Source organism: Parasteatoda tepidariorum, chromosome 6 (assembly GCF_982258835.1).
Source record: "Parasteatoda tepidariorum strain Cologne lab strain chromosome 6, Ptep-v5.0, whole genome shotgun sequence".
In the NCBI taxonomy this organism is placed as follows: Eukaryota; Metazoa; Arthropoda; class Arachnida; order Araneae; family Theridiidae; genus Parasteatoda; species Parasteatoda tepidariorum.
The window spans coordinates 54,470,956-54,492,059 of NC_141760.1; the positions used below are offsets into that span (position 1 = coordinate 54,470,956).

Here is a 21,104-nt window from a genome sequence, read left to right on the forward strand (position 1 = left end):
TTTTCACGCACATAGAGTCAATACTATATTTTAAGTTACGAAAATGAACAGAAAAGCTCATTCTGTTCTGGATAAACATACAAGTTTGTCTAGAGTTATAGATTTTTAATTTTCAAAATGCGGAAACAGCCGCAATCTGGAAGATATGGTCGGAAGTTATGGCAAAGAGGGAGTTGGAAAGTTTGGGTCCTTTAATTTCAACTTCACTCTTCAATTATAGCCCATTATCTCAAGAACTTTTTGAGTGTATTGAAAAAAATTTGCATAAAATTACAAAAAACATTTTATACTCAAATTTTTAAGCAAAAATAATTTTAAATAATTATTTGTTATTTTTTATTAGTTTATTAAATAATAGTAAAATATATTGAATTGTATGTTCTACATATTTTTATATCCGTTTAATTTCAAAATACAAACTTTCAGGGCAATCGATCAATTAGTTTCTGAGTTATCAAATTTTAAAAAAGTTAGTTTGCTTAAAATTTTATTTATCTTGAATTATTCAACCAATTTCATTCAAATTTTGTATTTCACAATTTAAAATTACCTTCCATAAAATTATATAAAAATTTGTATATCTTGCTATTTTATTTTATTTTATCCGTCGTTGAACAACCGCCCCAATTTTCGGGTTTACGACTACTAATGTTCAACTCCGTAGCCTTGTAATTTTGAACCAATCCAGAAGGCAAGGAAACTCCTGGATAAGTACCCCCAGAGGTATTGATTTGTTATGGGAACATGGAGGACTTTGCGACTCGACAGATTTAACGTGCATCAGTCGCCATTTACTTCACGGGGATTTCAAAAATCGGGATTCAGAATTTTTCCACTGCATATTATAAATATAAAAAATATTAAATATTTTATAACTATTTAAAACTATATTTTTTGCATGGCATTACCTTTGGAAAAACGAATTTTTGCAATTGTATGAAAGTTTTTTCGATTCAATCAAAAAGCAAAACGTTCTTGAGATATGACGAGATTGAGATATTATCATTGAGCTATTATTTCGAAGCTATTACTGTGCAATTACTATGAAATTAACAAAAGAGGACAAAATGAAGTTTTTTTACATCTGATATTAATATTGAAAGTGAGCATCATTTCACCTTATTTTCCTCTTTCAATCCTTAAAATTATCAAAGCATATAAATATGGATAATCACCAGCTAAATTGCTGATAATAGCAAAATAATTTTTCTTTTTTATACAGAAACTATATAAAAAATAAAAATTCTTTTACTATTATTAGCAATATTGACATATACTTCAAATGAATGTACAGTGCGCAAAAAAATAAATGAACCCACCGGAATAAATTTTAATCTTAAGTTCGGATCTTCATGTTCTAGGACTCATAAGAATGAGTCCTAGAAATGGTTCGAGAGGGTGACATCAAATATACTAATTAATTAGTCCGAACGATATTTTAAGTTCGGAAATTAGATATAAAAACGTTATCCGATTAAACATACCCTTTTTCGACGGATTCGGATTTCTGACCCCCAAAATAAAGTAGTTTCAATCTACAAATATTGTTTTAATAGTTTTTTCAGGAACGCGCTTGAAAGTTAGGACCCTTTAAAGCTAAGTTTAGTTTTTGCGTATTTCACTGTATCCCAATTTTTTTTTAAGCGAATTGAAAAAGTTTTGCATACAATTCCAATCAGATCAATCAATTGCTATTCGTTTTTCTAAAGATAATTTCATACAAAATGAAACTTTTAGTAAACATTTATTATTACTTTATTTAAGGGAAGTCGAGAAACTTAAGAAATGTAAGGTGTACAATTTTTTCATCATTTGCAATTTTAAATGTCAAAATACAAAATTTAAGCAAAATCGGTCAAATAAGTTCTGAGAAATAAAAAAAAAAAATCTTATTTTTCGAAATTTGTTTTTTTTTTAAGCGAATTGAAAAAGTTTTGCATACAATTCCAATCAGATCAATCAATTCCTATTCGTTTTTCTAAAGATAATTTCATGCGAAATGAAACTTTTAGTAAACATTTAACTTTATTATAAAACTTTATTTAAGTAATAATAAATGTTTACTAAACATTTCTAGTCATTTCACTGTCACTGTCGACATTTCACTGTCGAGAAATGTAAGGTGTAAAATTTTTTCATCATTTGCAATTTTAAATGTCAAAATACAAAATTTAAACAAAATCGGTCAAATAAGTTCTGAGAAATAAAAAAGAAATCTTATTTTTCGAAATTTGGTCCCCAACTTCTTAATTTTTAGTGTCCATTATTTGTGGCTTAAAATTCGTAACTATGAAAGCAAAAGCGAATTTAAATCGTAGAGGAAACAATGTTTCGCGTTGACATAAGGTAAACAATAATCAATTAACTGAGTGAAAGATTATTCGTTGCAGGCGTATGTCAAGATGTAAAAAGCTTTTGCAGGGCGAAACAGAAATATTGGTAGAAAGTGTGCTTTCCGCTTTCCAGAGAATCGATAACATAGCAGAGAAACAGCAGCCATGTGTGGGAATTTTTTTTAAAAATGTAAGTTAGTTAAGAGGGGACCCCACCCTGAGATGGTAAAATATTTCTTGAATTTTTTTTTTTTAAGTAATAGAGACAATGCAGAGACTCCTTGTTCTTTTCATGTTATTTAGCTACAATTTAAGTCTATTTTAAAAAAAATTTCTTTTACAAAATAATAAAAAATAAGTTGGTGGCAGCTCCATGTGTGGCTGGTCATCAAAAAGTAGCACCTCGCTGCCCTCATGGACTTAGAAGTCCTGAAACATAGGAAAACGATTTTGTTTAGATTTTCTGAAACATAAAGACATTATCTAAAAAGTAGCATAGCGGTTTTTTGATATTCGCAAAATTACCAACATGGCGGCAACTTAAAAAAAAAGTTAAGTTTTTAATTAAAAAAATATTCATTAAAATACTAATATAAAATCGAAATATAAAAATATCAAAAAAATTCTATGCTACTTTCTAAAGAATATATTTTTACATAATTTAAAATAAAGAACAGCTTATTTCGTTGTATAGATAATGAGAAAAACGTTAGGCCAGGTCAAAAAACAGCGTTTTGAGAAAAACGCTTTCAAAGTTTTGACTTATGTTCAATCTAGTAAATTATTAAATTAGTAATGACTAACCTTTATTCTCTGCAATTCCAGGTCCATATACCTTCTCCGTCAACAGAATGGATGAGACACAAAAAGAATGTCACCCCTCTTAATCCGGCAGAACGGACCTTTCTACCTGCTTAGCGACGACTCTCTATTTTCCGGTATACAGGGATGAGATTCTTCCGCGGATTCGCGGATTTCCGCTTTTTTTTCAGATTTTTCCATTTTTCCCGCTAATTTCCGCTGAAAATTTTTTGCCCAAGTTAAAATGTTTTATGAGGAATTTAATTTTCCGCGGAGGGAAATTGTTGAAGTCCCTTTTCCTCCCTCTGAAGTTTCTCTAAAAATCATTTCCTTGGGATAAAACTGGTTGACCTTTATACAGGGATGAGATTTTTTTTGGCTCTCGAATTTCAGCCTTTTTATCAAAAACTCCGATTCTCTAAAAGTTTCGTTTTTTTTAAATAAGTATCCCGTTTTTTTTAAATTCAGTCATTGAAGTAAAATAATTATATTTATTTACGATTTTCAAAGATAAACAGAAAATTCAATCTACGCCCTACCTGCTAACCCTTCCGCATTTTTACTTATTTTAGCTATTTTCTCCGATTTCACGCACAGAAAATAAGATTTTCCGTATTTTTTATCCGTCGGCTGGATAGCTCGTATTTTCGTAATTCAGATCTCGATTTTTATTCACGCGATTTTAATATCAATCATCGATTTTCGTATTTACCTGATTTAAAAGTTGCACATTGCGATTCTTATTTACGCTATTTAAATATCGTATATTATGATTCTTATTTACGACATTTAAAAATCCAATATCGTGTTTTGTATTTATGCATTTTTAAAATCTCGATTTTATTATCAAATCTCGATTTTCGTATTTACCTGATTTAAAAGTTGAACGTTGCGATTCTTATTCAGGTGATTTAAATATTGTACAGTGCGATTCTTACTTACGAGATTTAAAAAATCAATATCGCGATTTGTATTTACGAGCTTTTAAAGCCCTATGTAGCAATTCGTATTCACGTGAGCTTAAAATCCAATATCGTGATTCGTTTTTGTGGTTGTAATATCGCGCGATTTAAAAATTATGCATCGTGATCAAAAAATTAAAAAATCATGATTTGTATTTTCGCATTTTTTAAATTCGATGTAGAGTTTCATATTTACGTGATTTAAAAGTCTCATATCGGGATTTATATTCACATGGTTTACAAGTTTAAAAATCGCACTTTTTGTCAAATTTTTGTTTACATATATATATATTTTTTTTTTTTCTTTTTTTTTCTTTCTTTTTTTTTGTTTTTTGGATTTCCTCTTTTTTACTTTCTGACTACTCTCATCCCTGGGTATAACTTCCAAACGAAGTTAGGTACCGAGAAATCGTTTTAGACAAACATTAGGAAGGGTACAAAGATTCGAAAAATGCAATAAAATTTGTTTCGAATTTTTTGAAATTGAAAAATAATTACAAATTTAAGCTATATTGTTTGAATCTTATATTTTAAGCCGATGGACTTACTCTTTTTCTCAAATGGAGAAATTAGCATTTTGCCGGACATAGATGTTCACTTTAAAAGCATCTTTGAAAAGAAAAAGGAATCGCGAGGAGAAATTTTAAAAGTTCCTTTGTATTTATTTACAATATATATCAACATCGAGTCCCCTGATTAAAATAGCCTTTTTTTTGTCCGTAAAATTATACTATGTGACAATTAAAAAAGTTTCGAATTTTACAATTTTATGGGCATAACCATTTCGAAGTTCGTTCAAAACGGGGCATGATATCTTTAGATAGAATATGTGGATGCAAAAAATGTACTAAAACTTTATTTTCAAAACATTTAAGTGATTCAAAAGCCAATCGATGCATATAAAAATAACATTTTATATCAAAATGTTCTTAAAATGTGCATGAAATTAAAAATTTTTATTAACGAATAATTTTTGCATTATGAGACTAAGAAGCGTATAAAAGTTTTGTTTTTGTTACTGCTACAACTATTTTTCTTCATTACAGAAGTAATTTTTACGCTTACAATGTACGGTAAATTGCACCACACAGTACAAAATACATCGATAACAGAAAGAAGAAAAAATTAGATTTAAATTTACATTAATAGGAATCTGCAAATTATGGTATCAATATTAGTGATTTTAGATTCTTAGAAACACACTTGAAAAAAATGATGTGAGAAAAAAATGCAAAGCATAAAATTCGTTTTAATTTAAATATTTTGAATTAATTTGCTTGAGCCCCCCTGTCGGGGGAGACTTGACCCCTTGTCGGGCAGAGGTTGAGATTGCCTAAGGTTGAGATATTTCCTAAAAAGTTCCCGTTGTGCTTTCCACCACCTCAGCTTAAAATAATAAGCCTTTAAATAAATGCTTATATCTTCTTGAAATTATATTTCAATGCGTTTATAAAGAGATATACCAATAACTTGGTATATGGGTGATTCTCACGAAACATTACAATTCACTGTCCCTTGCACCAAGATCTAATACTATAATAATAAAGTAACTTTTTTTAAAAAAATAATAAATAGCATTGCTGATAGCATTTTAAAATGTCTTCGCACTAGCATTGACTGTTTTGTATAGTTAAAAAATTTAATTGAATATCAAAATATCATTTTCCTGGCGTGTCCCAAACAATGTTTCCAATAATAACTAGCTTCAAAACTTCCCATCAATTTTTCAATATCTAATTTTTTTAATCTCAACCGGTGTAAGCATCTCTAGAATACACGCAGAGGGTATTATTTACAAAAACTTCGTTTAAATTAATTTTTTCTGTCAATAATTTGTTTGTCCCAAGAAAATCTGTCATTATCCTGGCTACTTTTATTTAGTGGTTTATAACTGAAGTAGATAGAGCCAGCCAGTAATCAATATCTTATGTTAATAGATTGATTAGATACCCTCCTATATGAACATGTCTTGTTGCATGAATAAAGAACCAATTTTTCTGGGTCAAAATCTATTTCAAAAAATTTTTCAAGGTGAGTAGGTTTTTGTGTTGTCATTTTCCTGGCTTCTTGAAATCATTAATAACATAAACTACATAGATTTATCTGAGTAATTTTGAGAAATCTAGTTGTTTTTTGCAGAATATAAACGTCTTAGGCAAAAATATTAAATTAAAATAAAGTTATATGCTATAAAATGGCGAATTTGTCATTATCCAAGCTGTCATTTTCCTGGCTTATGAATGCCAGGACATTGAAGTGTTATCAGAATTTTTTTTAAACTGCTAATACTGTAAGGAGGGAAAGCAAATATTAACCTATTATCAAGTTTATGAATGATTGTAATATGCTTGGATGTAATCAAAGTTATTTATTTATTTAATGATTAATTATTATAAAAAATTTTATTCTGTACATATCAGCAATAAAAAATTTTTTGATTCTTTCTACCGTGGACAAAAAGAATTAATTTAAGCAACTTATGGTCCATCTAACATAAAGGCTTAAGTTAAGTTACTCACTATTGACTTAAAATGACTGTTTTTTGAACTTCTAAGCTATAATGTCATTTTACTGGTATACAAGATTTGGTGAATTTCTATTTTATTTTTTTTCTCGAACAAATATCAATAAACTACACTGCTGTATGTAAGATAGTATTAATTGTAACTAAAGAAGTATAAAAAAAAATTTTTTGATTATTTTGAAGACTTTAAATTTGAAGAAATTTTTGGTCCGAATTGTCATGTTTCGTGAGAATCACCCATATATAGCTTTAATTCTCACAAAAGGCGAAATTAGAAATTAATTTTAAATTCTTCATAAATATAATTGTGTTGACAGGAGCGTGTGTAGGACCGACCACGAGAAAGCATGTACGAACTTACTTCCTAGAATATAATTCAGAAAAAGAAAGAAAGAAAATAAGGCTGCATTTAAAAGACGGATACAATTAAAAACTATCACAAGAAATAGAAATTATACGTTTCAAATTTTTTTTTTTACAATATTTGAAGTGTCCATTTCTTGCTAGCTATATTTTTCACCAAAGAAAACCTTTTATTTATGCTGCATTTTTTTAATGAAATTTTTATTCAGATGCACAGTAGACGGATCATGGGTTAAAGTCCCTTTGCCGTCAGGCTAACCGTGGGGTATTTCGTAGTTTTTCCTCCCCAGGCAACACAAATGAGATTTAGTTCCATCAAAAAAGTCTTCCTCGAAGGCAAATTTCTTCCGATACTTGATCCAAGAGTTCCCTTGTCTACTGGGTTGAGTTCAAAATTACAAGACTATGGAGTTCATCATTGGTAGTCGTAAACTCAAACTTGGGCCAGATATTCAACGATGGTTATAAAATGAAATAACCCTACAAGACTCGTCTGGCAGGACTTATCATTATCAGTTGGCAGTTCGTGGTTATTTGGAGCTGAATATACTTATGGAACTGTTTAGCTGTTAATTTCTAGTATTATTGCTAAATTTCTCATAAATTTTTCACATTCTGATTTATTAACATTTTACTTAATTTATGAACATTTCAACAACAAGTTATGAAGCAAAATATCAAATGTTCAACTTCATTTAAGAATTTTGTAATGTGTTAACTTGGGAATTTAAAATCCCGGTGGATTTTATATTCATACGATCAACAACTTATAAATTTTATTAAAAATATTATTGAGTTATTTTATGTGCATAGTTTGCTTTCTTCACTACGGTAGACTATAATTTTCTTCTGTTTATTTTTTTTGCAGATATGTCCAGAAGATAAGGCTTGACAGTTAATCTTGACATTTAAAAAAATTAAAATTGTGTGAAATGAAATTCCATCAGATCCTGATACATTTGAATACAAAATACATAATTACAAGAAAAAAAATATTGCCATTGCGAATAATAATAACAAATTTAAATTTATTTCATTATAAATGTAGTTCACTTTTTAATGTTTTTAATTAATCTTTAAAAATAAAAATATGCGAAAGTATTTGGTCATTCCTTATATTTTTTTATGATATAATTTCTGCCCTTAAAGTATCATCAATTATGTACGAAATCCCGACACTACTTTTAAGTCCCAAATTAAAAATTCCATTGAAATAATTAGAAAATAATATTGAAAGTTTAAAAAAAAAATTGTCAAACTGTATAATAACTATAACTTTATAAAGAAAAAAAAATTTACGAATTTTTGATATTTTTTCAATGATTTGTAAATAAAGCGTTTAATAAATTTTATATACAGGTATGTTGTACAGGTACGTACTAGAAATATAGGAACGTGTAACCACAAGTGTTTTGGGCTGACACTGACCAAGGACACACCATATTGTCTCCAATTTCTACATAACCACCATAAGAATAATTTTTCATCGAAGTATGCACTTTTTTCAATGAGATATTTGCAAAAAATTTGTAACTTACTGTTTGAAGCATACTAGTTTAAAGCATACTAGTTTAGAATCTAGTTTAAAAATAGAACCATACAATAAAACCATACACAATAGAACAATTTATTCCAGTTTTTTTTTCTAGGAGTAAATTCTTATGTTTGATTGCAACTTTTAACAGAAATTACAATTTAAAAGCAAATTTTAAACTACATATTCAGATATATGCTTGTAGTAATTCTAGCATTTCTTTAAAAAGTTCTTCGAAGCAAAATTTTTTAGTCATTTAATCGTATATATTAATACTATTAGGAGATATTTTTCCACTTTAAATTAAGCAATTTAACTATGTTTCACATGCAAAAATTACACAATTAAACATTAAATATATAAATCTAAATATAATTTTCCTAACAAAAGTTTCGTAAATTTTAAAATCACTCATACGCTTAAGAATGAGCTTCAGTTAAAAAACAATATAATCCAAAATAATTTAACCTTAAAATAGAATAAAAAATTAAAATACGACGATAAATAAACAAAAGTAAAACTTAGATATTAAAGAAATACGGTTTTTTAAAATAAAAGTGTTGTTTTTTTTATCATTCCCTCTTTTTAAATGTAAATAAATACATCCATATAGTATCAATATTAAAGATGTTCATAAAATAAATATTTACAGTTTGATTATTAGTACAGAATCAGTTAGGAAGTTTATTCTAATTCTACAAAAGTTCAGAAAATATATTTTAAGGATGCATAATGTTACAAATTTCATAAATTTAAAAAAATAATACTTTTCTTTAAATATTCTAAAATTCTTTTATGTATAATTTAAGCACAATTTGATTTGTGTACTTTTAACATTAATATTTCCTAGTTTTTAATAGCAATACAGTTGTCCCCACTTAATTGCATATCAGATAATCGAATAACCGGCCTGTGTAGGGGTTAGGGAACTGCCCTTGCATCAGAAAGGTTCTGGGTTCAAATCTCGGTAAAGGCATGGATGATCTTTCCTTCTCTGTACTATCTGTCCTCACTGTGGGAGCAACGTTGGCCCACCTAATATGGTGTCCCTGAAAGAGAGGCCTACAAATCTGCCCTGTAAATGCCTGAATTGAGGGATGTTAACACAGGTGGGCATTGGAAAAAAAAATAATCGAATAACCTGTTTATATGAATAAAATTTAATGGAAATGAATTATTGTTAAGAAATCAATTTTAAATTTCATCGTTTAAAGAATTATTTATTGTTGGCAGTTCTCGCTTTAATTGCATTAAAAAAGTGGAGGGAAAAAAAAAAAAAAAAAAAATTTTAAGAAATGTTTCACCAACCGGAATGAATTTCACTTTTTCATTTAAAAAAATAATAAAACAAACTTTTCAATAGATATTTCCTGCCCAGTTGCAGATCCAAACAGGTCTGGAGGTATTTTAAACATTCATCAGTTCTTGTTAACAGTTATGTTACAATAATTATAATACAATAATATTGTTACAATAATTAAAGGAGTTTTTGCCCTTAGACACACTTCACTCACGCCATTCCGAAAATGTTCAGTTGAATGGCAAAACTGCGTCCAATTACGGATTTCTTTCGAAGAGATAAAATAGTGTTATTATATGTATTTGTTATACATTTTATTTACATGGATTAATATTTGTATAAATTTAAAAAGCATTTATGCTTTATTATATTGACACTAACAGTTCTACGTATAGCTGCTTATTGATCATTAAAATGAGTTTATTTCTTTAGAACATTATGCTATATATTGCATATTATTTCATGGAGATAGACAGGACATATATGTACTGCATTTGAAACAGGGTTAATATTTGTATAAATTTGAATCGCATGTATGTTTTATTACACTGACACTAATTCTAAGTATAATTGCTTATTGATCATTAAAATGAGTTTATTCCATAAGAACATTATGTTCTATACTGCATACGGTCTTATGGAGATGGACAGAACATACACTTCATTTAAAACGGGAAAGCCCTGCTATCATTGCACTTGATGGTAAAGGTATGGAAGAAGGCAAGGGAATCGATCAGGACAGGAAGGGAAAAGGTAGGTAAGGTGTTGTTATTCATTAAGATATTCCTTGATCATCTACTATCAGCATCTTCTACTATATTGGAAGATTTATACTGTAATAATTATGTAATAATGAAATATAATTTTGTAGCTATTGGAAAATTTATTGTAAATAAATTGAAAAATATTTCCTAATAAAAGCAATACTTGCATTGCAAAATACATCCCTTTAAAATCATGATTTCTTGGATGGAAAAAAATCACCTTACCTAGTTTTTAACATTCAAATACTGTGAACATAAACACCGTACACATTCATTTATAAATCCATTTCTATAATTTCAATTTTTCTTTGCTAAAATCGCAAAAGACGGATAACTAAGTCGGAGCTGAGGAATTATTAATTAGTTTACGTTTTACTTTGTGTGTTGTGATTAAAAGTGATATTTAAATTTATCTATCCTAGTTTTAGCTATTAATTTCTTTCTATGAATCTTGTACTGCATATGCCTTTACTGTTTGTTACCTATAGTAAATTTAAAAAACTGTTAACGAAAGTTTCGTAAATGAATAACGAATACCAGGAAACCAGACCATTCGTAGAATACCGTTTCCTGGTATTCTACGAATACCAGGAAACGGTGATTTTTTTTAAAACTTGGTAGAAAAAAAAATATAAAAATAAAATTTTTTAATTTTTTTTACTATATTGTAAAGTTAAATGATTGTACTTATAAAGTTACTATAAGGGAATAAAGTAAAAACTATTAAATACAATTAAATCAATTTATTAAACATATTAATGAAACATGTACAAATTGATCGCAGCGGTTAAAATTTATAAAAATGTGTGTAAAATTTTTTAAGAAATTAAAATAATGTTTTCACAAAAACTGTATCACAAAACAATGCTGAAGTGTTTCAGTAAAATATATACAAACTGCATCATTATAGAATAACTCGTACAGATATTAAAATATATACACTACATACAGATACATGATTAAATATGATATATGTGAATTAAAAGAAAGAAAAAAAAACTTGGGCAGTAAAATATTTCACTGCTGAAGAATTTTTATGGTATATGAAGCTCTTCGAAATAATGGAACTCTACATCAAAAGAACTTATGGGCATAGATGATGGATCCTGTTGAGGTGGAGCACTAGGACTACTGTTTTGTTTATCCATTTCTTGATTAATGCTGGGACCTGGAGAAATAATATTGTGCTCATTTGGTGAATTTGAAGAAGGAGGTGTCAGCATTGCACTATTGTAAGTTTGAGAACTATAGCCCAAAGGCTCGCTGTAAGAGCTTGAAATGGCAGACATATCTAAATTGTTTACATGAGGTAAATTAAGCGCAGAAGTAACAGATGGAACTAAATTATTCTGATGATGTTGATCACTTGGATTGTACGAATCGTGTTTAAGTATGCTCTGTTTAACTGACTGGGAATGCATCCGATGGTAAAGAGCCGCTGATCCAGGCACTTGATTGTGCTGAAATTCCACCGATGCTGGAGAAGAGGCAGGATAGCCATTTGCAGCATACGAAGGAAAATGCATGGGATGAGATGCATTAACTAGAGCTGCACGATTTTCAGTAGCATAAATTCAAATTTGAGGTGCCATGAAAGTTCTTTGGTTAAAGGCAGCGTAGTAAGGCACTCCATTAGGCATGGCCGGTTCTGCTATCGCTGCTGCCGGCTTAGGTTTTCGTCGGGGACGATACTTGTAATCCGGATGCAGTCGTATATGTTCTTGGCGCAAGTGTTCAGCTTCATTGATGAATGTACGCTTCTCGTTTTCATCCATTTGTTTCCATTCCGCACCTAGTCTTTTGCTGATTTCGGAATTGTGCAGTTGAGGATTCTCACGAGCTATCCGTCTTCTCTGAACTCGCGACCAAATCATAAAAGCGTTCATCGGGCGACGAATTCTTTCTATTTGCTTCTCTTTAACAGATAGGACTGTACCACTATGATCATTAGTCTCGTTGATTTGAAGGCCTTCCGTATTGTACAAATGAGGAAAATTCATTTCAAAATTCCTAATGTCTATTTTAAAGAGAAAAAACTAAAAAAAAATCTCTTTTTTTTTCCCCCAATGCAGTTGGGTTTTATTTTATTCTTGAAAACCGATATTCAGACCGTCTGCCGTCGGAGAAATAACAAATGCAACTAGTGTAAATTAGGGGGCGGGGATTCTGCTGACCAATCATAAAGAGGGATATACCCAGAACCTGTCTTACCTTCACACTTCTAAGAAAAGATTCCGGATTTGCTCGGAAAGTCTCCCGCCGACGAGAGGGTGGGGTTAGAAAACAGCTTATCAGAAACGTGATGGTAGTTAGTTCTCTCTTCTCTTTTTGTCCCTTCAAATCAATGTAGAAAGAGTTAAAAATGCTTTGGCATAATATTGACTTTTCATAAATCCCTTAGACAAAAGAGCCTATTTTCTTCATTACTTTTTAGTGCTTAATTATTTGTCGCTAATTAATTTTAAAGATTCTACTGCAGCGTACAAAAATTCTACTACATCATTTCGTTAAAATATTTGCATTAAATTAGTATTAAAATATATAAAATCCGCAAGAAACAAAACAAAGATGAAAGCCGTTATGACATTTATTTAAAGAGTGATATAATTAGTTGTTTATTTAAACAAAAAGTATTAAAGGAAAAGTTCTACTACAGCGAATCTTAGTGCGTTGCAAGTCGTTGGTTATTTATAGTATTATAGTGAAATATTTGAATTAATTTAGTATTAATATATTTGAAATTCCTAAGAAACATAAGATAACGAAACTAGGGTGAAATCCGATATAACATATTTATTAATCGGGTAATATAATTATTTTTTTGCTTAAACAAAAAGAAAAATTAAACAAATAGGAAAAGTTCTATTGCAGCCAATTTTATTGCGTTTCAAGTCATTGGTTATTTATAGTATTGTAGTAAAATATTTGGATTAAATTTCAATTAAATTACTTGACTTCCCCAATATACGTTTGATAATAGAACTAGGGAGAAAGTCGGCATAAAATATTTATTATTGGTAAGTTCTAATACCGCCGATTTTAGTACATTTCACGTCATTGGTTACTTATAGTATTGTAATAAAATATTTGGATTAAATTTACATTAAAGTATTTGAATTCCCAAATATACATTTGATTACGGAACTAGGGTGGAAATCTGTGTTGTATATTTATTAATCAGTTAATGTAGTATATTTATCTGTAGTATATTTATTAATATAATTAATTGTTTATTTAAACATCAAAAAGGATTAAAGGTGCCTCGCGTTTCGAGATATTTCTTTTAAAAGTTAATCACTTCAGATTTTAGCAAGAACATTAATATTTAATTATTAAATAATCTTTTTATCGTTATGCGTTTGATTTAGATTGTTTTAGTATTTTTACTTAACAATTACTTAAGTAAATGAATTGTTTTGGAACACTATTATTTTTATTTGAATTGAAAAAAATATATTATTGACGCAACAGTCTAGTGTTAGAGTTCACCAGAACATTTCTTTATGGAGTTATTTTTGTCGACAGACCTTTCCAGTTCACTACTCTTATTACCTTTTTAAGTCAGGTAGTTTTGCGCATTCTCAAACTCTTCTACAAATTGCTTTATTTTTTAATATTGTATGCGCTTGGCTAGTTTTATCTAAGCTGCAAATTTGCTCTCGAAATATCATTTTGTTTATAATTAACATCGATCCTTGTAAAGTTCCGTGTTTGTTGTTATTCCTCTTTGATTCCGACAACAAAACATCGTTTGAACATTTTTTGTTTTGTTTTTAGGAATCCATTTTTAAAGGAGTTTTCCCTCAAGAAATATTTAAACTTACTGCAGATAAATGCTTTTTATAATTTTAAGGTGATGCAGATGCAAAACAATTTATTTAAATTTCAAAATAGAATTTTATTTGTAAAGAATTCTGCAATAATATGTTATTGAAATGCATCATCAAGTTTAGAACTGAATCACAATTGACTACTTACTTGATTCAGAACTCTGTTGTTTTATACTTCTCTACGAGTATCGGTGGTTTAGATTAGACCAGCGGTTCCCAAATGGCGTTATATATATATGTATATATATAATTTTTTTTTTGAGTGCTCCTCACACTATTGTATTAATATATTTTGCTTTAGCTATATTGACACAATATCAGAAAGCACTCTTTTTTGCGAATATAATCGTGTGGGTTGATGAAAGATTATATCTTTTATTTTGCGGATTTTTAAAAAATTTTTATCCTTTTTTTTCCAGTTGTTTGTTATGTTTATTATTTTTCTCCCCCCCCCCTTTTTTTTTCATGTGTCTGTAATTTTCCTTTGTTTTATCTTCATTTTGAACTTATATATATATATATATATATATATATATATATATATATATATATATATATATATATTATTTTTAAAAAAAATTTTATTTTAATAATTTTCTTCTTCTTTTCATCAATCTTTATTATTTTTCATGATTTCTCTATATTTTTAACTTAACCTACCATACATTTCAACCATGCTTTTATTACTTTTTATTTATATTTGAGCGTTTAATTACTTTGTTTTTCATCCTCCAGAAATTTCTTTTTTATTGTATTACTTATTCCGTTTTCGATTAATTTAATATTTCTTTTTTCTACGTTGATTATAGAGTTAATTATCACTAGAGCCGCATGCTGCTATATTGCGCGAAGCGATTACAAATTTAATTAATGCAGAAGGATTAATTTAAAGTTTACGGAAAGGAGCTGTCCTCGCTTCAGGTTATTTAACAGACTCACTTTTCAGAAGCTCTATAATTGTTCAAAACATCAATAATTACACTTATTGTATAGCGATTTCTTCTTCTTCTAAAGCTCCACTGCCCTTTGTGGACCCTGGCTTGTTCCAAAATTTTATTCCTTGCAGTCCTCTGTTTTGACTTCTCCCTCCACCTACAGATCTAATCTTATACAAATAATACTTTTTCTGCAAATAATAATTTTTTAGAAAATAACTACTTTCTCTGTTTTGTAAACTTGAAATTGTTTTATTAACTTTGAGATAGGAAAAATCTACGCAAAGAATAAAAGATGTAAAAAGAAATGTAGGAAATTTTTTATTAAGTTAAGTAGATAGTTTTTAGCTGTTACGTGATTAAAAATAAAATAAATAAATAAAAAACAGGAAAATTTGAAGCTTATATTACATTTTTACAACTTTATTTTATGAAAAATTGAAATCAAAAGAGAGAGTGAGAAAGATAAACATTTCTCCCTTTTATTATTATTTTTTTTATTTAAATGTATTTGTTAATTGCGGTCAGAAAACATAGTACACGAAGCATATAATTGCCTCACACTAAATTCATGGACACTAATTTTGTAATATTCCGAGCACAAATTTACTTTAAGAATAATGACAAAGTATTATTTATATGTGCTATTTCTTAAAATTATTTAATTTTTAGAAAAATATGCCTCTTAACATCTCTCAATTTATCACGGGATTTTCATTTATTTTTTGTTACTTTTTTTTTCCAATTGGAAATGATAATACAGAGGGAAAAAAAACTATATTCACTCAACATATTCAATTAAAATAATGAATAGTAAATAACTGTTTGAAATTCTTAAGTAATATTAATAGTTAAATTATGCAAACAAAACAAAAAACTATGTGTGCACTATATTTCGGGATACAGTAATGTACGCGATATAATACGTGAAAATGTAAAAGAAAAGCAATATGACATTGAAACAGGAAACAACAATTCTTAGAATCTCTACTTGACCCCCCAAGACTTGCCGTGACTTTCGCAAGCCATCTATATCTTGTCTAAAATAAGAACTCCTACAGACATTCGTCTGGACCTTTGGCGGTAACTATGGTAACGAGGTATGACTATTATAAGTAGGGGTGCTGGGTCACAGTTTTGGAATGGTTTCGGCTCGGGTTGGCAAGAGAAAGTGAAACTTTTTCTTCAGTCTATTGTATTAGTCCTAGAGTGAAGCTACCCTCCCTAAAATGCGCCATTCTTGTTCCCACAGCACCAGGTGGTCTTAGACTTTGTGGCGGGAGGATTTCTTAGCTCAGACAGACTGTAATTGATGCTGGGTTGTTGGCGGAAGATCATAGCCTTTATATTCCTTCACCACCCCCATGTCATTTTCGACAAGTAATTCAGACAGTTTGAACTCCTGCTGTAGTAATTGAAACAGGAAATGATCAGGCGGGCATTTTAAGAGATCAACAGAATAATTCACGAGTTCAAACTGATAACGTTTAACTCTTGTGAGGTCCCACACCTCACGTTCGTGAGACCCAACAGGGGCAGGTAGTTTTCACATATTCTTCGATTTAGCTCGATGCAAAATAAAACTGTCAAAGAAATAAGGTAAATGTGAAAAATCCAAGGGCGGGCAAAGTGTATTATTCAAAAATTGGCATTTTACACTTTAGGACATTGATTCTGAACCACTGTGCCGCGGCACTTTTGTGTGCCGCCAAATATTAGAAGTAATACAATAAAAATTACAATGCTTTTTTTTATATTAGTAAAGTTTTAACTAAAGAAAAGTACTTTTATATATATATTATAATTTTTCCACCCTTTAACCGCGTGAACATCTTTGTCGGCGATTGTCTTGTCTCTGACAATCTTAAAATAAGAAGGAAGAGTTTAAATTGTTTTTGACAATTTTAAAAAATGTAGAAATAAGTAGAAAACTTCATGATTATTAAAATTATTAATTAACAAAAGAAAGAAAGCTAAAAATTAACTTTTAAGCGGAAATAAAAGCTATTCATTAAAGTAAGCTATGCAATTTATAGTTCTAAAAACAAATTAACGAAGGATAACTAACAAAAAATAAGCTAACAATTAATAATTAGCAAATAAAACTAGTTAGCAAGAAATCACAAAAAAATAATAATTATTGTAAAAAACTAACAGTTAATAACTATAGAAAACAAGCTAACATAAAATAACTAGCAAAAAAAACTATTTCTAACTAATAAAAAATGAGTCGAGGGAAATTATTAATCCCTTGATAAACGTGCTTTTGTAATACATATTATTTTATTTCACATTCAAAATTATTATCACAAACTATTTAACACAGTGTATTCTCGGTAAGTAAACAACTTTTAAACTTATTTTTCTCATTGTATGCTGTCAAATCTCGAAATCGTTAAAAGTGTGCCGCCGCAAAAAAAAGGTTGAGAATCACTGCTTTAGGACATAGTATGAACACGAAAATTACATTTTTTTTCTTTTGTTTTGATGTGTGTGTTGCTTCTGATAGACGCCGCTTACAAATGATATTATTCCTTTTGCCATCCTAAGTGGTCACATAAATTTATTGTATATAATATTATATTAAAAACTTTATATATTATTAAAAACTATTTTTTTTCTCACATTGAAAGTTGAAATTTTTTTTTAAAAAATAGAAAGGGAATTTTGGACTATATCATTTAACCTGTTTGTAATTATTTTTATATCTTTATCTAAATAAATAAAATATAGAGTTGAATCACATTACAACGCGTTAAAAAACTGAATCTAAATAAATTTAAAAAAAAAAGAATCCAGTCCTTTTTTTATTTCTATTATGCTGTAGAAATTAGTAATACAATGGTGACTACAGTTATTACTTTATTTTTAGTTTTATATTAAAACGTATGGTATCCATCCGCCATTTTTTTATATGGGATTTAAAAGAAGAATGTGAATTGTTATCATATATTACAGAAATTTATAAAATAGATTTAATAAGAAAGAAATGTAAAATGGGCTTTTACATTACTATTTATTTCGTTACAGATAAAATTAAACTAAATAAGTATAATTTTTTAAACTCGTGTTATTTTGAACACCAGTACCTACTTCCTCGGAATGAAAATACCCCTTTTATAAAAGTCTTTTTTTTTTTAATTAAATTTTAACAAAGCTTTTTTTTTTAAAAAAAAAAAGAGAGAAAGAGAAAGCTTGAAATATAAGTGTATTTTACGGAATCAATAAGGAAGATAGAAATTTGATTTTAAAAAAATGCAAAGAAACTAAATTTTTTATGGTACTAAAGTACCTGTTATACCACAATATCAGTAGCACTTATAACCACAAACAATTAAGCATCATTTGTGCCAATAATACGCCGCGCCATGCAATGTAATGTAATATCACCACAAAAACAATTCCTGCATTCATATGGCGCAAGGTGGTTTGATTCGATCAATAAAACTTGACTTTCCAATAAATTTGTGAACAACAAATCTTAGGTGGCGCGCCACCCTTGCACCTTGTCAGCAAAGGGAAAGATAAGGACTGATAGATTTATGAAAAATTGGAATGGAGGAAACCTTATTTTTCAATTTGTTTTTGTGGAATATGACATTTCTTCGTGGGGTATTTGGTTTCATAGAGGAACGGCAGAGGTTGTCTGCACCTCTTTCTCCACCGACCCTATGGGAGGTGGTCACTATGTAGGTAACGAATTATTTGGCAGATTACATATCATAGTTAGATGACCCGTGACTGTAGAGAGTGGGACAAGCCTTGAGGGGTCAAGTAGTGATTAGGTTGTTTTTAGTTTCACGTGCTCTGCTTTTCTCGTATACTTTTCCAAAGAAAAAAAAGAACATCTATATCGCAAATGGTCCTTTATTTATGGATTAACTCTGCTCAGAAGAATAAATAAGTTACGTACAGAAAATATTTTGAGTTTAATGACGAAAGAAAATATACGCTTTATATTTTTGACATTAAATCTATTTTGAAAGAAAAAGGCAAATAAAAAATAACATATTTCTTTTGGTATAGAGTGACATTTTAAACATTTATTTTTATAAATATTAAACTACGATCTTAATTTTCAAATTTAATATGGTAATAAAATTACGAATTATGATTGATTACGAAGATTATTATCTTTGTCTACATAAAAAAATATTTTTAAGAATAATATATATTAAAGAGAAGAATCCTTTTTGTCTTCAATTCTTCTTACTCTAAAGTTATATGTCATGTTTTAAATCCGAACTACTAACGTTTCTACTCTTAAAATATCTGTAATAGTTTTGTGACTATGCGATAGATATTTTTTTATTTATCACACATGGGCTGTAATGCAAATCCCAGTTTTCACAAAAATTAGCTCAGGCGTTATGAAAAAAAGATGAAAAAGTACTCTCGGTTTCCGTAAAATGTCATAAAAATACGACTTTTTCAAAATTGGATTTCTCAGGAACTATTTGACCGATTTCGCTCAAATTTTCTACTTTGCCACGTGAAACTTCCACTTTGCAATGTAAAAATTGCATACCTCACAATTCAAAATTTTTCCGACTATAATTAGATGAAATAATAAAAAGTATTGCATATTTACTAAAAGTTATATTTTGCATGAAACTATATTTAAATAAACGAATTTCATAACTGATTGCATTATTATTATATTTTTTTTAATTCGTTTAAAAAGTTTTGGAGCTATGGAGAAATAAGCAGAAAGTAAAATTAACATTAAGGGATCCAAATTTGGGATCACTCTCCTGACCAAACTATTGGGTCCATATGTTCCAGATTGCGGCGTATTTTTAGGGTCAGAAAATTGAATCCGTCGAAAAAAAAGTATGTTTTGTATTCAGAGAAAATACGTTTTTGTATCTGATTTCATAACTTAAAATATGCACTAACTAATTAGCATATTTGAGGTCATCCTTTCCAAACATTAACATTGAGTCCTAAAGCGTGAAAATCGAATCATTAGATCAAAAGTAATTGAAGGTGGTCCGCTCACTTGCTTACTTACTTATTTATTTATTTTTTGCGTACTGTACATGGAATATTCCTATGATCAAAATAGAACGAACCGCAATGGCTCAGGGTTCTCCTTCCAATGGGTTCGAATCCCAGCGAAAGCTAGTCGATACGAATTCCACATCCGGCTTGTGGAATTCGTATCTACCGTCAATGTTATGTGTCAATTTACATAAACTGAATACAACATCAATAAATATGATTTGGATAAAATGTTAATCCAACTCGTGAAAATTATTTACGAATAATACATTTCACTCGGATAGGCTGAAATAAATAAGATTAAAATTTATACAATGTACACAAGGATGAAGACAGGTGAGTACTGTATGATGTTGAACTTGGAGACCGGTTAATTTTATTTATTTATTTAAGTGTTGGTTCTATTACAGCTGATGTGATATTTCACTACTTTGGTAATAAGATTAATGCTTCTTATTTTAAGAAGTAGTCGTTCATCGGCATTTATGGAATTGTCCAGTGATACTTGACTTGCAGAAAACGTCTCACATGATTTAGGATTTTTATTTTTGTAGAATATTGGTCTTTCAAAAATTTATCTTTCAAGCAAACACGGCTATGAAGAAAGATATAAGCAAAGGTACTTAATTTGATGGTTAAAATGTGACAAATTTCGTTAACAATGATGTTAAAATGCAAGCAACACTTGTCATTTATCTTCAATAAAAACATAAACAAATCGCGAAAGAATACAAAGAAAATTAAGATTAGACTT

The 21,104-nt window shown here is 29.0% G+C and overlaps 2 protein-coding genes and 1 long non-coding RNA gene across 11 annotated transcripts in view; 1 reads left to right on the plus strand and 2 right to left on the minus strand.

The window, feature by feature from the left end:
- Positions 1-21,104, plus strand: part of LOC147808039 (uncharacterized) — a 94,513-nt gene that overhangs the window by 21,994 nt on the left and 51,415 nt on the right. For 3 of the 9 annotated variants that reach the window (XR_015434669.1, XR_015434677.1, XR_015434674.1), the window contains exons 5-6: positions 3,159-3,271; positions 7,852-8,084. The exons of 3 other annotated variants lie outside the window; for them this stretch is intronic. This is a non-coding gene — a long non-coding RNA (uncharacterized LOC147808039). Of the gene's footprint in view, positions 1-3,158; positions 3,272-7,851; positions 8,085-21,104 lie in introns of those variants that run through there. 3 more of the 9 variants (XR_015434675.1, XR_015434679.1, XR_015434672.1) reach the window with 1 other exon arrangement.
- LOC147808041 (uncharacterized) lies at positions 11,616-12,107 on the minus strand. Its single transcript, XM_087165884.1, has one exon. It carries the CDS (start codon positions 12,105-12,107, stop codon positions 11,616-11,618), a length of 492 nt encoding a protein of 163 aa, XP_087022010.1.
- Positions 12,156-12,581, minus strand: LOC147808042 (transcription factor sox-3-like). Its single transcript, XM_087165885.1, has one exon. The coding sequence runs from the start codon at positions 12,579-12,581 to the stop codon at positions 12,156-12,158; it is 426 nt and encodes a 141-aa protein (XP_087022011.1).